Source organism: Oncorhynchus tshawytscha, linkage group LG01 (genome assembly GCF_018296145.1).
Source record: "Oncorhynchus tshawytscha isolate Ot180627B linkage group LG01, Otsh_v2.0, whole genome shotgun sequence".
Lineage (NCBI taxonomy): Eukaryota > Metazoa > Chordata > Actinopteri > Salmoniformes > Salmonidae > Oncorhynchus > Oncorhynchus tshawytscha.
Genome location: NC_056429.1, coordinates 58,101,488 through 58,118,653, shown reverse-complemented (window position 1 = coordinate 58,118,653; position 17,166 = coordinate 58,101,488). Strand labels below are relative to the sequence as shown.

Sequence of the window (17,166 nt, the reverse complement as noted above, 5' to 3'; positions counted from 1 at the left end):
AGGCCTGAATGGTGGAGTGCTGCAGAGATGGTTGTCCGTCTGGAAGGTCCTCCCATCTCCACAGAGGAACTCTGGAGCTCTGTCAGAGTAACCACCAGGTTCATTGTCACCTCTCTGATTTAGGACATTCTCCCCCAATTCCTGTTACCCGGGCGGCCAGCTCTAGGAAGAGTCTTGGTGGTTCCAAACTTCTTCCATTTAAGAATTATGTAGGCCACTGTGTTCGTTGAGGACCTTAAATGCTGCAGAAATGTTTTGGTACCCTTCCTCAGATCTGTGCCCCAACACAATCCTGTCTCAAAGCTCTATAGGCAATGGCTTGGTTCTACCTCATAGCTTGGTTTTGCTCTCATAGCAAAGGGTCTGAATAGATCTTTTTTTATTCATTTACACAAAAAATGTTATACCTATTTTCACTTTGTCATTATGGGCTATTGTTTGTAGATTTATGAGGATTTGTTTTTATTTAATACATCTTAGAATAAGGCTGTAACAAAATGTGGAAAAAGCCAAGGGGTCAGAATACTTTCCGAATGCACTGTACAAACTTTATAAGTCCAAACTCAGAATCAAATATGCTTCCCAAAAATAACATGTTGTTGTGATAGCACATTTATTTTGAGTGCCTATTTTCTGCATTTATCAGAGTGGCCGATTTCAGTGTCCATGCAAACAGGCTTATTACGGAAATCATTATTCTTGCAAAGCAGGTCAACGTTTTAATTTAACTATTATATTTGACAATACACCATCGCATTGTTGTGTGCATGTAACCTTACTCTCTAATAATTGCATTATTGTGTGCATACAACGCAGTGTTAACCAAACTCAGACCTCGGGATCCCAAGGGATGCATGCACGTTTTGGTTTTCCCCTAACACTAAACAGCTGATTCAAATAATCAAGCTTTCATTATTTGGATCAGATGTGTAGTGCTAGTGCAAAAACCGTCATCCCACAGTTCCTCCCACCAGCCAAGTCTGCATTCAATGTAGCTACAGATGGGGGGGTCACGTTGAAGAACAAACACTAATGTTTTCTATTGTTTGGCATCGTCAAATATAAATTGTCACAAAAACTAAAGCCAAGCCTATTCACTTTCGTCAACCATTTTCCACACAAAATGTTACAGCTACAATACTAACTTAACGTTATTAGCTAACGTTAGATTGCCAACAGGCATTGCATACTTTGTTCTGCGTAGTAGGAATAGCTACACGTCATAACCTTTCTAGCCAACTAACGTTACCTAACTAGATCAATATTCTACAACAAACTAACGTTACCTAGCAAGCTTGCTAACATGTACTGCGACACATGTATGCACGGTGCTGGTGATCATCGATTAATTTACATCTTAGCTAGCTAACGGTATTAGCTATGTAGCCAACTAGCGAATGTGACTTCACATTGTCAGTAATGTAAACTAGCCTTCAAACACTTTCTTTGTAGATTGCTGGCTAACTATGTTATAGCTATCTCACAATGTACATTTTGCTTCCTTGGCCCAACACAGCCAACGAAACGAGTTAGCTCACTAGTAATGTTAGTGTGATCACAATTAACTAGGTAACTACCACCGAATACAATCTAACTAGGTAACGAACATTAACGTTAGATATCTACATGTTACTTACCCTATTCATAGAGGCTACATATTTAAGCAAGGTAATGTGCCTAACTAGTTAGCTATTATGACACTTAACGATTGATTGAATGTTGACAAAACGTTATACACCGTTAGCGGGTTCGCTAGCTTTGCGGCCAGTTCATGATCAGAGAGCTGTTTTCATAACAAATCGCTAGTTAGCTAACGTTGACGTTAGCTAGCTAGTTAGCAAAACGTCTTGACAACAAGACGATTCTTAAGACATTTAGCTACTTATGTATTCAAGTGGTTTTTATAGGAATCGGATAACAAAATATATTTGTTTACCAAGTGAATCAGTAGCTAAATGTCAGAATTCACGACAAATTCTAAAATGTATATTTATTTGCTAGCTAACTTAGCCCAAGTCAACCACCACAGCAGGCCCAATGTAACGTTACATTGTTGACCAGTGTCGTTTCATCTGATAGTTATGACAATCACCTGATTGCTAGCTACCTAGCTAACTAACTAAACCAGTTAGCTAGTTCCTTGGCCCTGACTTACCATGCAAGGCCGAGGCCTGGAGAATGGCCCCTGAAGTGCCGTCGATTACTTTTATACTGCCCCGGCTAGTAACAGCCAGGATAGCGTTAAGGGCCGGGTGGTAGGAAAGGCTCCGCAGGCCCTCCTCGTCGCAACGAAGGCAACCGTCTCTCAGTACAATCCAGTCTGAGGAGGTGGACGAGCAGGAGCCCGGCGAGGCCGCGGCCGCCATCTTTATTTATTTTCCCCGTTCCCTTCTGTTTTTTAGGAAGCTCCCGTTTATACGAGTAAGATTAATAATTGTAAACGCTTAATCCCAAACTACCGCTCCTCTACTACTGCTGACTCTCCTTCTGCGGCTTCTGTTCCTCCACCGGTTACCGCAGCAGTAGCTATTCACCATCAGTACTGAGAAAGCTACGAGCGTTGCACTCAGATGAACGTCAGGTAAACGGAACTAGCGTAGTGCTTGGCTATCACGCGACACCAGAGAGGGCACTGCGATGTTGACTCCGGAGTACAGACAGAGAACCTCTTTGGATTACTGTTTTGTGAATGTTATTATTTCCCCACTGTAAATGGTGTTTGTTGTGACTCCCATAGATATAAATTACTAGCTATGTTAGTTATATGTAATTATGACTATTTTGTTTTTGATTCAGCCCTTGCCTGATGTTGGGATATACAGCAGATCCCCACCCAAGAACCCCGAATAATTAACCGTAAAACCCATCGCCCAGTGGTCCCTATAACATACCGCGCAACAGCAAGCAAGCGAACAAACGAACGCCCCCCTACTGTACAGTTAAACAATCGGTCTGTTGAGTTTTAGCAGCCCACCAAGACCTTTTATCACTTGTAAAGCCCTTGAAGACGGACACCAAATAACACCGAAATTGGCTTGAACCGCATTACTGTAAAACCAATGCACATTTCCGTTCCTCCTTTACCACTAGAAACCTAAGCATACTTTATTTGCGTTTATCTGATATCCTATTTCAGATGTACTCTGTAATAACGATTAAGATCTAAATGGCACATTTCAAGAACAAATGAACAGTATTTGTTCTAAATGCTTATATACAACAATGTGTCAGCACAACACACTAACAATATTAAAAAATGTTAATGTTTACAGCTAATAATTCATATTCTAATTACTGTAAATACCACAACTTGAACCCCGCTAATAAATCCTACATAAAAGCTTGGGTGTGAGTTTTTTTTAACAGGCATGCAGATTAATGATAACATTTTACATATGAGAGGGAATGCATTTTAAAATATCTAGTACAGTACAACAGTTATATAGACAATTATGTGGATAGCTTTTAACCCCCCCCCACTGTGAATTCATTATAAATATCACTATTGTTCCAGGCCTAAAAATGTTCCACAATTGTATAACATGTTCTGATACTATCACGTCTCCAACACATTAAGTAGCTATACGTACAATCGATACAAGGAAGTTGTCTGAAAATATACATCAGTTCAATAAAAGAATAAACAACTGTATAAAACAACTAATGAAAGGCACCACACTTTAGTAGACTGTTTTATTTCACTCAAACTGCCCATCTACTGGCCTACCCAGGCTGAAATTCATAAGTTAAGAAATAAAGGTTTGTAAAAGGTGCATAAAATGACAACTAAATAACACATAACAGTATGTTAAACCCACTACCTTACAAAATAATGGTGGAACCTCAGTTAGGGGTTGACGTCTTTCTTAACCCCTTGGTTCTAATTGAACATTTGTGCACTGTATTTGGCACCACCTTCCTCTATGGAATAAAAGCATTAACAAAAATCTGTGTGTCCCCAACATGATTACAAAAACCAGATTTCACACCTTAATTAAATAATTATATGATGCGAATGCAAAACCAGGGTTCTAATTACAATAAAATCTGAATGCAGCCTTACACTATACGCTGCTTTTTAATGAGCAAAGAGGTAAGGGGCACATTTAAATACACTGACGTAACATATACCCTTATCCCCACAGTCTAGGATTGTAAACAGAGATAAAAGAAGAGGGAGATAATAACCTTTTAAAAAATCCATGTTCCTTATTTTCATTGTGGAATGAATCCTTGTGTGTCTTTTCACAGTGCTTTGTGTCAGTCTCCAACCAAAGTGCCCCCAGTAGCCATGTGTCCAATCAGACCCCAGTATATAGTGACAGGAAGTAGATGTACAAAAGGAAAATAGGGTATATGAGAAGAGGCTTCTTGGTTTTGAATTCATTCCCAACAAGTAGAGAAGCAGCACTGTAAGCAGCCCAGAATACCCCAAAAAGCTGGAAAATGAAAGACAGTTGACAACTAATAAACACTCATATCTGATTTAAGAGTACATTTGTATTATCAACAAAAAAAAATCTAAAGATGTTCAAAAGCTTTGAATATGTTAGCGTATGTTAAATCAAATTTGCAGTGCTGAATTAGAGATTAATTTTTGTGGAAAATGTGAGAGAATAAATTTTGATTTTCTTTGCTGATGTGCTCACCTTTATTAGTGTAGAAACAACATCAAAACCCCCAATGACCAAAAGCAAGGGAGCTATAACGATGAGCGGGAGTAGAGAGTATCCAATCACTCCAAGGACTTGTCCATAAGACACCTATCCGATATAAAACAATGCAAGTCAGTGTTTCACAGCATGCCACATCATTCATGTTGTAATAGGAAGCAAATTCACATCCAGAGGCATGTACAGTATCAAGTAAGAGAAATGTACTACTCATCAAGACTAGGAATATGAATTATTTTAGCTTAAAAAGGTGGCGCTTACCTCACCACCGAGAACACGAGCCAGCAGAAAGATTGTTAAAGATCCGAATATCCAAATGGTAATTATCCAAGACACAACCTTAGGAAATAAAATAATGCAACAAATAATTAAAACAACTTTCAAGCTGAAAATTGTGACATGGTACCAAAGGACACATTGTTTTGGTGTGATCTGAGAAGAAAAAAAAAAAATCACAGGTTGTCCTGCCGCCTCACCCTGAACTGTCCGTAGATGGAGATCATGGAAAACAGGAGCACTACAGCCAGAGGACCCCAGAAGTCAGGGTTGTCCCTCACAACCTGCCGGTTGAAGCCCAAGGAGGGCATTGGCATCAGCACACATCGGATCTTGTAGTAGATGTCTTTCAGGTCGATGTCCAGCTCCTCCCTAATCATACAAGCATATGAGAGAGAACAGGAGCATCATGAGATATCAGCACATTTAGTTAGCAGTGATGGACAAATTGGATGTCAGTGTCATTTTAATATCAATGTGCATGGACAAAGAATGGGTTTCTTGAAGAAGGTACTTACAGAAGAGGCTTGTTGTCTTCTGGGTCATCCTCGTCTACTTCCAGTAGCCAGCCATAGCCTCGTTTCCTCAGGAACGTGGTTGCATATGGGTCTTTTGCATTGTCGCTGCCCATGTTCAATTTAACATCTGGGGCATCGATAGTACCACTTAGATCTGAAGGGAATTTAATGTAAACGATTATTGGTTCACATATAACATGCGTTGAATTTCTGTATTGTTGAACTGTACATTATATGTTCAAGGTTTCCAAAACCGTACCACAATTAAGGATACCTTTTTTCCCTCGATAGATCGTTTTACACTAAACCAAATCACCTCAGTTAAGCAAAAAACGGACGTAGAATGACGAAAATGATTGTCCCCCTGTTTGTCCTGTCTAAATGACATTCAACTTTATTTACTCAATCAGCAATACATGCAACTAGTGAAAATATACTTTTGAGTTATGTATTACGCTTATCTTTAGAAGAATATAGTTAGACAGATGGATTTATTTCAGTGATATAGCTAACGTTAGCTAGTTGGATTGCTAACGCTAGCCTAGCCGTAAAAGCTGCAGAAGCTGTCAAATCTCTCTGAACCACTACGTAACTTGACAAAATTGACAACACTATGACTCAAGGTTAGTTAAATACTTTAATTAAATGTCAAGATATCAGAATGGCGTGTTGACAAATACGGCAGCTAGCAAGCTAACTAAAATTAATATAAAACACATATGACAGTATTCACGGCCTGCTAACATTACCCTCAGCTTCAGTTGACGAGACGAAGGTAAAATCTCCGTTGGTGGGAGACAGCTGCATTGTTGATGTTGTGCCAACAACCTTCACGTCCTAAGAACTGACATTTAAAAAGCGTTTCAATTAATAACCTGCCACAAGTAAATAGAACGTTGTCAATGACGGGTTTCCCTTCATTTGTCACGATTATTCCATCTTGTTGTTGAGGTATCGTTTGGTCCCACCCACTGAGGTCCGACAACACACACAGCCAGAGATATTGGTTTCCACTGGTTACCACAGCCACGAAGTCAAAATTGGCAATATCGTAATAACTGATGAAAACAAAAATGTGTTTTTTGGTTTTCATTTAACGTCATGGTTAGGCACAAGATTAGCCGTGTAGTTAAAGTTAGTTAGAGTCAGATTTTCAGAAAATAAATTGTAGAAATAGTCGGGATTTATTACTTTTTGGCTGTGGTAACTAGTGACGACCAGCGATATTACAGAAAGAATGACGTGTGAGGCTGGTAAAGACGACACATCAAATCCCAACACGGCAGCAGAAAAGCTCGCCATCTAGTGACAGTTGGACTCCCGCCAGCAATATACAACATGACACTTAAAAAAAGATAACCACTCCTTCCTTTGTCGTCCAAAACACTCCCCCCATATGGTTGGCTGATCAGAATAGAAAGACCAATAGTATCAGCTCGTTGTGAACTCATTTGCCATTAAAAACGAACACCTGTTAGCTCTATTATTGCTCAATAATTTTTTATCGTTGTTAGCCCATTCAATTCGTGGGTAAGTATCTCGGGAAATGGCTAATGGTATTTTATATTCATGGAAGCATGTTCTTATTTCAAAATCACATTAGAATGCGTTTACAAGTAACTTAGCTATGCCATAGCTGCGATTTGTTTTGCCGACAGGGTGGGGGTAAAAAATACTTGCATGCAAGAGCGCAACTTTCACTGGGGTTACATGTCCCTCTCACATTCTGAAATCGCATTCCCCAGTTTTGTCATTGGAATGTGATACAAAGCCAGGCACCGGTGTGCTTCAGGACCATGAGGACGCCTCTGAGTGGTCGGGTAGGCTGTTTATAGTGTTTATCCGGCTGGATAATATATATTAGTAAAAGGTCACACTCAACCAACCTGGAATGCTTTTCCAACCATTTTGAAGGAGTTACCGCATATGCTGAGCACTTGTTGGCTACTTTTCCTTCACTCTGTGGTCCAACTCATCCCAAACCATCTAATTTGGGTTGAGGTCGTGTGATTGGAACTCAGCACTCTCCTTCATAGTCAAATAGCCCTTACACAGCCCGGAAGTGTATTTTGGGTCATTGTCTTGTTGAAAAACAAAGGATAGTCCCACTAAGCGACAACCAGATGGGATGGCATATCACTTCAGAATGCTGTGGTAGCCATGCTGGTTTATTGTGCCTTGAATTCTAAATAAATCACTGACTCACCAGCAAAGCACCATCACACCTCCTCTATGATTCACGGTGGGAACCACACATGCAGAGATCATCCTACACCTACTGTCTCAAAAAGCCATGGCGTTTGCAACCAAAAATCTCAAATTTGGACTCATCAGTCTAATGTCCATTGCTTGTGTTTCTTGGCCCAAGCAAATCTCTTATTTTTGGTGTCCTTTAGTAGTGGTTTCTTTGCAGCAATTTGACCATTGTTAGAGTTGCGTAAATTCGAATCTGGTATCAGGATAAATATAATGAGTCACCGATTTTTTTTAAATTTTTTTTTATACTATGTATTTTTTATTAGCTAAGTAATAAATGGCAAATGCAACTTTCGTATATACGGGCTCACTGTAATACCACGCAGGGCAGAACAGAGAACTGACAGGATGTATGTAAACAGTATTCTTTATACTGTGATAGACAGTTCCAACCCGTCTGTTGGCCTATCACAAAGACTGGGCGTGGTTTAAACTTGCTCAGCCTATTGCAGGCGCTCTGGCGGGTCCCCGCCTCTTGGCGCTTCTGTTGATAGATGTAACTTGCTTGTGAAGAACATCCAGGCTCTCATGCTCCATACCGTTATCTCGCACCTGGCTCCTGTTATCTAACAAAAGACCGCTTGTTCTCGCAACACCCTGCTCTGAATGTGCCCCCCTCCCAACTAATTTGAACAGTTCCTGTCTTCATGCTTCACTGTATTCTTCCATCATGAGAAAGTCCCATGGCCCTGATACTTTTAACAATGTTTCAAGTCAGCTATGTTGCATAACACATACATCCACACAAGCCAACAGCAGATAATATTCAATCATATATATGGTAATGGCTATAATGTAAAACACAGGATCCAACACCATGAAGGCCTGATTTACTTAGTCTCCTCTGAACAGGTGATGTTGAGTTGTCTGTTACTTGAACTCCGTGAAGCATTTTTTTGGGCTGCAATCTGAGATGCAGTTAATTGCCCATTTCTGAGGTAACTAATGAACTTATTCTCTGCAGCAGAGGTAACTCTGGGTCTTCCTTTCCTGTGGCGGTCCTCATGAGAGCCAGTTTCATCATAGCGCTTGATGGTTTTTGCGACTGCACTTGAAGAAACGTTCAAAGTTCTTGAAATTTTCCCGGATTGACTGACCTTCATGTCTTAAAGTAATCATGGACTGTCATTTGTCTTGTAGAAATAAAGAGAAACCCTGGAATGAGTAGGTGTCCAAACTTCTGACCGGTACTGTATATATTTTTTAGGTAGCTAGCTAACTGTCAGTGGCAGGGTTTACATTAGCCAGCAATACAATACTTTTTATTCATTGATGGAAATACCAGTCGACGTAAATACGTTGACTGTCATGCTTATCGGTCTATAGGTTACTTTGCATAATTTTGTGGAATTAAATTGACCTGTGTGTATATTCATTAGTCATCTTATTTATACAACACTATCACACACACATAGCATACAGACCCTCAATATTATCAGGACAGAGAACCAGACAAGGGAGCACTCCAAACAAAAGACAATGAAAACATTGACAAATCTCGTAAATTATGGTGTTAGGTGGAGCTGAAGGGTTGAACCCAAGAGCAGACTCAGGCAAGGAGACGGAGATGAAGTAACCAAGGTATTTATGGGTCACGGGGGAAGATGGAGTGCAGGTCAGGGGAAGCTCGGGCGGGTTGCTGGAGACCAGGTGCTGAGGCTGGAGCGAGGGGGGTTGAGATAGGGTAAGCAGGTCCAGGGAGGAATCCAAGGGAGTAGAAGCGTAACTGACTGAGCCGAGATTACGATCTGGCAGTGTGGAAGTGTCAGGACTGAGTATTTGTTGAGGTCTTGATTATGGAATGAGTTGCAGCTGATGGGGATCTGCTAAGACTTCCGCACACCTGTCTACACACACACACACACACACACAGAGGGAAAGAGCACTGGGGGAGGAGGCAGGTCAAAGAGATACAGGATGACCAGTAGAGGGCGTTGCAGGAGCAGGTGTGACAGACGGTTGTGAAATAAACCAAAACAAGGCTATCAGAGCATCACCCACCACTTTACAATGTGAGCTGAAGGCAGTATGCATTTTGAAAATATACTTAATTGTTTGAAACATGAATGTTTTATTTTATATTATGAGGCATAACTTACCTTGCTTCAAAGTAGTTTGATGGAACGTTTTATGTTTGTGATTTTCTAATAACCAATTTCTGTGTTCATTTAAGTGACTGATTGAATGAATCCTCACTATCAGTATCTGCAATTTGGCAGTACGCACAGACCCTTTTTTTGAGAACAAAAGACATCTCAGTTTCATGGTCTCAGCTTCGGGAGAAGAAGCCTCATGATGGATTGGCCTGTCACATGCATGAACCAGTATTGGTCGGTCACATGAATGAAGCAAACGTTAATGATAATTCATTATGAAAGATGAATAAGCTAAATCATGCAAATGTAACTTGTCTGCAGTATATAAGAGAACTCACGGGACTGCCCCGGGAGAGCTCACTTCAGACCGGTACTTTATGCATCTAATTTTGACTGTGACCTCTCCAGCAAGTTGTTAATAAACAATGATTCATTCATGAGTGTCCCAGTGGGTAGAATTTCCACGACAATTTGGCATCAACGAACAGGATGATGGATTCTGCCTGCGGAGCTTTCCAGTGGGGGTCTGCGAGGAAAACCGGTGGCGCATTTTAAGAAGTGTCTGACAAAAAAGAGGACAAGGACCCGCCCAGACCCTTACTGTAAGCTGCAGAGGAGACACATCATCTGCGAACAATTAAAGGACACGGCGATTGAATTTCAGTAAGAAAATGTCAATTAATTTGAATAAAAATAGAAAAAAATTAATAACAAAACCAATAAAACTAAACATAAAAATGGAGGAGGATACCACTAGTCTTGAGTCAAATAATAGCATGAAGTGAATTTGGATGGGAGTTGTGTGAGTGTAGTGAATGTGGATGTGAGAGTTGTGTGAGTGTGGAAAGTATTAAACTGATTGACATTGGGATAATAACAGATTGAAGGTTGGCTATTAAGCTGATTGAAATTTGGATAATAAGATATTGAAATTTGTAAATTAAGAAGTATTAGTTAAGTGATTGAAATTTGGATAATAAGCTGATTTAAATGTGTATAATAAGAGGATTGAAATTTAGATAAGATATATAATTACTATTAAGTACTGAGTGAATGTGTGAAAATGTGCGTGTTATTCTATATGTATGTGGCAAGACTGTACAATCAGTAGTTTATGACTACATAAACTGCTGAGACTATAGACACTGAGAGACTATAGATCTGAAAGACTATAGAGGGTATAGATACTGTAGAGACAATGGCCACTGTAGAGACTATATGGGAACCTTGGCAGTGATACATATGACAAAAGAGGGCTAGAGCTAGTCTTATAGACAAGACTAGAGTTAGTGCAAGTAACGGTACCATGGAAAGCCCCGCTAACAGCTGTCTGTAGGCATTTATAAGAGAAGTGTCTACGTGGTAATAGCACAAGGTGCTCTTCTATATGCATAGAAAGATACATATGGTGCATAAGAAGTAAAAACAGGAGAATCATTGAAGATGCACATGGGGTAATAAGGGAGATTACAGAGTGTGTTTGGGAATAGTACTAAGTGAATGTGAGAGTTGTGAGTGTGAAAGAGGTGTGTTTTTGAATGAATACCCCAACCAGTTCTGTGAGCTGAGTTTTTCGATCTGTAATGTTATCTGGGGTTCCGTCCACCACTGCCCATCATAGTCTGGGTCTACTAGCACGAGGTGTTATTATATATGTAAAGGATGTAGGGGCAAGAGAACTGTTGAAGAAGCATATTGCATGTAATGATAGATGTAGGATGTAATGATAGAAAAGTCTATGTTGTCTGAGAAACACTGATGAGGTGTTATTGTAGGCATTTAGGAATTGTTGAAGATGCACATGGGGTGGTGTGGATGTGAATACCTAATTTGATATAATGTTATGGGGAATCGTGTGTGTGTGTGTGAAGACATGAAAGGAGAAAGTACTATTACCGAATATGCTGTATGAATGTATAATGGGTTACTAGAGATTTGACAAAGTAACAATATAAATAATAATAATATACAACTTGCACACCCACATGTACGCAAGTGGTGTTAAATGTATTGGGATAAATTAATAATATAATGGGTTTCTACATTTTATAAAGTAAAAATGTATAATGGGTTACTAGAGTTTAACTTGCTAGGCAAGGTTGAAACTTATTATGGGCAGAGTATGCCATCTATAGGGGACTGATAAACAGGGCCAGCCCAGTTATTGTGAAAGTTGATCCCAGAAAGAGACTCTAGTCTCAAGGGCTACCTTAGAAAGGATGCTCCCTCCAAAGTTTATCTCTTCCCTCCTGAATTGGCAGATGTATTTTATAATTTCAGAGCATTTACATGATGCTCTATTACATACATAATAGACATTTAATAAGTGGGAAGCAGAAAGTGAATATCCAACATAAATTGGTAATAAATATTCATTGGTAACATTGTTAGGGTAGACTAAATTATAACAATGCCTTCCAATACGGAGTAAGTTATCATGTTTGTTTTGTTTTTAAACCTTGCAATAGGGGTAAAAGCAGAACATTGTTTGAGAGTGATCCGGGTGTATTAGCAGTAGAGATTGAGAAGGTCTTCCTATTGGGGAGAAGGGTCCTAGTGGCTTTCAGATAGAACTCTAATAATGCAATATCTTAGTAATTTGAAGAGTAAATGGTTCAATACAAGGTCACATGATGAACAGAGGGATTAAGCATTGGGACTGATATTAAATTAGAAGCCACAATCTGGTGTTTGGGTTAGAGATATGTTTCCTGTGGAACAATAGATAGCCGCTAGTACTCACTGAACTCAAACAGGCTGAAAGTGACATAGTGGGGAAATTTGGGACAGAGGTATGAATAATTGAATAAGAGACATTTTTTGACTATTTCCAATTATTATTACTCAATTCTATAGTTTGGGTTACACCAATGATTTAAGTAATAAGGTAATGTCACCTAAAACAATAATCTGTTTCCATTATGTGTCTGAAGTATAATTCTGTATACACATGGTTTTATAAACTCTTCCTGCCCAATATTTAGCAAACTCAATTAAGCTGAAGTATTTTTAGGACTGATTAAGATGTGCAAACTAAGTACATATTATTTTCTTTTCTCCAGGACTGATGTTATGTCCACTACCAACTTTATTTTACATGTTTATCAATGATTCTGTATCTCTCCCATTGAAAGGCTTCCTGAGGCAGGTGCCTTAGGAGAGCAGTCATTGAGATCCAGTATAAATATTCTATTGATAAGAATTTTGCTGAAAGATCCAATGTAAACTTGATACTCAACATGTTTGTAATGTTTGAAATATCTTTAAATAATGTCTGAGGTAAAAGGAAAGAAACACTCACTTAATAGGGTTGACTGACCTCTGTTCTGACTCTCTGGTGAGGCCTGATCACCCTTACTAGAAAGGCTAAGAATATTGGGTGACATTTAAATGTAAAATGGAAACACTAATAATTAGGAAGAAGTTTATAATTTAGCAGTTGTCCTATGTGTGATTCGGACCACGAGAAGGACAGAGAGCGAGCGCTGCCCCTAAATGAGGGACATCTGTTTCTAGTATATTTTACCATTAACCTTATGGGATACAATTATTTCCTTATGGAGTTATCAAGAGTTGTAATTCTAATTTGATTTGTTATTCTAATTCATTTATTTTTTACTTAACAGGCAGTGTTGTTTTTTTGGACGCATGAATCACAATGTGAGTCGTGTCCAAAGGGGGAATTGCCAATCCCCTGGGACCCTTTGGTAAATATGCATATTGTTTTGTTCACATGCCTGCCTATAAAAAAAATGTGTATTGCTGTTGTTTTGTTTTCTTTGCTTTTGTTGTGCTTCAATAACAAATCTCACCAGATTGGGTCTGCTGGTTGGTCGGGATTTCTCCCTAAGGATTAGCCCACTAACTCCCTAACTCTGTAACTCTGCGGTGAGATCCCCAAGATGATAGAGTATAAACCAATTTGGAGAAAATAATGGTTTCAACTGTGTGTTATTCTTTTTGACATTTGTTTTAGAAATCTGTATTAAGAATATTGGTAGTAGTAATAATTTGTCATACAGTGAATAATTTGTTTGGATTTCCTGGATCAGCAATGCCCTAAACTAAACGGTTGTTCTGGTCTGTCCTCTCTCCAGGTTCTGGCGATTGTGACTACAGATGGTATCTAGATACATGGAAAGGATCATTTGACCGAGAACAGTGGGAACCTCACCCCCTCTAACTGGCTGAACTAATGGCGACAATGGCATTCACTATGGTCCTTCACCATTTTACGTGAGACCTGAGTCCGAGCCAGCAACTTGTACACAGCATCCAGTCGAAGCTATCAACTGCCTTTTCTCTCAGGAGTGTGACATGAGTCCACGTGGAGTGAGCATGGAGAGAGATCCCGTCCAAACTTCTCTCATGCTGCTGGTGTACAGGTAAGAAAATGAACAATACATAATGGTCCATAAAGGACAGAGGTGGCTCAGGTGAGAAAAATCGGGACATTATTAAGGGCCATCCACTTTGAACATGTGCCATTGGAGGGCGAACTGTAAAGCTATCTGAAGAAGAAACTGAAGAAACGCCACAGGGATGAGTGCCGTGAAGGAGGGGGGTGGTCAACCGTGACTGTAATTGATTTAGGCTTGTCCAAAATTGTTTATTTGGGGTCTCAGGTTAATTGCGGAGGTCTGCACACTGCAAAAATGTAAAGTAATTTAGACTAAGAATGCGCTGAGACACCAATCTGTCATTACCACAATGATGGTTATTGATGAGAGTACTGACAACACCGATGTAGCACAGTTGTGTGTATATGTCTGTTATTTTCATGGAAATTACTTTAAAGAAGAGCTACTGGCACTGATTCCCCTCGAAGGACACACCACCGGGGACATCCTATTCACAAAGCTGGAAGAATTATTTACGCAGCATGGCCTGTCATTTGAAAAAGTCTACTTTGTGGTCTCTGACGGGGCTTCTGCTATGGAGGGCAGACACAGGGGCCTGGTCAGCAGGTTGAAGGAAATAGCCCCACAAATGAATGGCTTGCATTGTCTCATCCATCAGACTGTGCTGTGTGTCAGACTAAACGGTGAGCTAAAGGATGTGATGGATAAAGTAATGCGCATAATCAACTTTGTCAGGGGGACATCAAGTACACAACACCATATTTTCCGCAAGCTTGTGACAGAATCAGAGGAGAGGCCACCCACTATGATCTCCTGCTTCACAACAACGTGCGCTAGCTGAGTAAAGTAACAGCTCTAGAGCGATTCTGTAAGCTGCATGACCAGGTTGTGGATTTTGTCAGAAAAAGCTAAATGAGGGCAGCAACTGACCACATTAGTATTCTGGAAATTGAGGGATTCCTCTCTAATGTAGCTGCTTTGGCTGACATATTATGTCACTTAAATGGGTTAAATCTGTATTTACAAGGAAGAGGGAAAACAGTTGTGGACATGGTGAAAAAACTTCCAAACAACCAGCCAAATCAGGGATGCATTCAGGAGTGCTGAGTCGTTGTGTGCATTTTGGGAGGCTTGCTCAGAGGAATACAGCACAATAAAGAAACTTGCATTATGTGCTAACAATGTTTGGATCGACTTACACCTGTGAGTCCTAATTTTCCTCTATGAACGCAGTAAAGATTCACGACAGGAACCGGCTTTCACATAAGTCAATCGAGGACTGCCTGCGCATCAAAATCACAACCCTCTCACTCGACATCCACAAGATCGTGTCCGAGGGGAAATGCAACTTTTCCCATTAAGTAAGTAACTTAGTATTTAATAATTAATCTAATAGGCTACTAACATTATTGTGATTATTATTATTATTATTATTATTGTCAGTGCTTATCCATGGCTATTTTAGGTCTCATGCTGACAGTATTTTCTGTCTGTTTTGTCATTACAGGAGCAGGTTATCCCAAGACTCCTGATACAGACATTCAGACATTGACTTCTTTTCTTTAAATTATTGTTTTATGTAGGATGTTACCTTGTTGGCCAGTTGCAATTGTAAGTAGGCCAAATGCATTTTTTAAAAATCCCATTTCTATTAGGCCATTTTTCTTCTTGTGAAAGATGCTGTTAAGCCTCATAGCCTACCTCCGCTAGCTACGTTATTTTATATGGGCCTTGGCTCTGATTAAATAAGCCTACAATTAAGCCCTCTTGTTGTTTGTAAAGTCAAATTAAAATAAAGATTATCTGTTGAAATGAATTACTCGACTGGTGTAGTTTTTCTCTGTATGTTGCTTGGTGCCACTTGCGTAACAAGTTAGCTATATTTTCAGCACCAGGTGCTGTTCACCTCCCCTTGATTGCGCTGTGGAAGCAGCTTTACATTTCAGCACCTAAAAAAAAAAAAACCGGTCCGCTGCCTGCTTTATTAGTTGACTGTCTCCTGCAATCTCTCTCATCATGAAGTTAAAATGTAACTTTTGCATTAGTTAGGTAGGGTCACTTCCTTCTTGGGACATTGCATTTGGGACTTTTTGCATCTCAGTTCCAAGATAAGGAATGAGCGTTACACCGAGGCCTGTACTCTGGAACGGGATTCATTTGGAGGTGGAGGGTCCGTCATGGTCTGGGGCGGTGTGTCACAGCATCATCGGACTGAGCTTGTTGTCATTGCAGGCCATCTCAATGCTGTGCATTACAGGGAAGACATCCTCCTCCCTCGTGTGGTACCCTTCCTGCAGGCTCATCCTGACATGACCCTCCAGCAGGACAATGCCACCAGCCATACTGCTCGTTCTGTGCGTGATTCCTGCAAGACAGGAATGTCAGTGTTCTGCCATGGCAAGCGAAGAGCCTGGATCTCAATCCCATTGAGCATGTCTGGGACCTGTTGGATCGGAGGGCTATGGCCATTCCGCTCAGAAATGTCTGGGAACTTGCAGGTGCCTTGGTGGAAGAGTGGGGTAACATCTCACAGCAAGAACTGGCAAATCTGGTGCAGTCCATGAGGAGGAGATGCACTGCAGTACCTAATGCCACTGGTGGCCACACCAGATACTGACTGTTACTTTTGATTTTGACCCCCCCCCTTTGTTCAGGGACATATTATTCCATTTCTGATAGTTACATGTCTGTGGAACTTTTTCAGTTTTTCTCAGTTACTGAATCTTGTTATGTTCATACAAATATTTACACATGTTAATTTTGCTGAAAATAAATGCAGTTGACAGTGAGAGGACGTTCCTTTTTTTGCTGAGTTTATATACAAGGCGGTGTCAGAGGAAGGCCCAAAAAAGTCTAGGTCCAAAAGCCTCCTTAACAGCTTCTCCCCCCTTGTTTTTACACTGCTTCTACTCGCTATTTATTATCTATGCATAGTCACTTTACCACTACCTACATGTACAAATGATCTCGACTAACCTATACCCCC

The 17,166-nt window shown here is 40.1% G+C and overlaps 2 protein-coding genes across 23 annotated transcripts in view; both read right to left on the bottom strand.

Moving 5' to 3' along the window:
* The window catches only part of LOC112254114 (baculoviral IAP repeat-containing protein 6), a 136,564-nt gene extending 133,963 nt beyond the window's left edge, over positions 1 to 2,601 (bottom strand). For all 22 annotated transcript variants that reach the window (XM_024426356.2, XM_024426412.2, XM_024426459.2 and 19 more), the window contains exon 1: positions 2,156 to 2,601. In XM_024426356.2, the coding sequence (XP_024282124.1) occupies positions 2,156 to 2,366 (211 nt within the window). In that variant the 5' untranslated portion in view covers positions 2,367 to 2,601. The remainder of the gene's footprint in view (positions 1 to 2,155) is intronic.
* A 1,075-nt stretch (positions 2,602 to 3,676) lies between these two features.
* LOC112254197 (protein YIPF4) lies at positions 3,677 to 6,472 on the bottom strand. The gene is made up of 6 exons (XM_024426537.2): positions 6,217 to 6,472; positions 5,468 to 5,621; positions 5,150 to 5,321; positions 4,935 to 5,012; positions 4,650 to 4,763; positions 3,677 to 4,439 (listed from the first exon to the last, which is right to left on the bottom strand). The coding sequence occupies exons 1-6, from the start codon at positions 6,272 to 6,274 to the stop codon at positions 4,302 to 4,304; spliced, it is 714 nt and encodes a 237-aa protein (XP_024282305.1). The 5' UTR covers positions 6,275 to 6,472; the 3' UTR covers positions 3,677 to 4,301.
* Positions 6,473 to 17,166: the final 10,694 nt, after the last annotated feature.

Excerpts from the sequence above, each read along its gene's own strand:
- LOC112254197 (XM_024426537.2), bottom strand. The coding sequence starts at position 6,274 with ATGCAGCTGTCTCCCACCAACGGAGATTTTACCTTCGTCTCGTCAACT. Across the intron at positions 5,322-5,467 it reads GAAGACAACAAGCCTCTTCT|GGAGGAGCTGGACATCGACC; the intron begins GTAAGTACCTTC and ends TTGTATGATTAG. Across the intron at positions 4,764-4,934 it reads CTCGTGTTCTCGGTGGTGAG|GTGTCTTATGGACAAGTCCT; the intron begins GTAAGCGCCACC and ends TATATCGGATAG.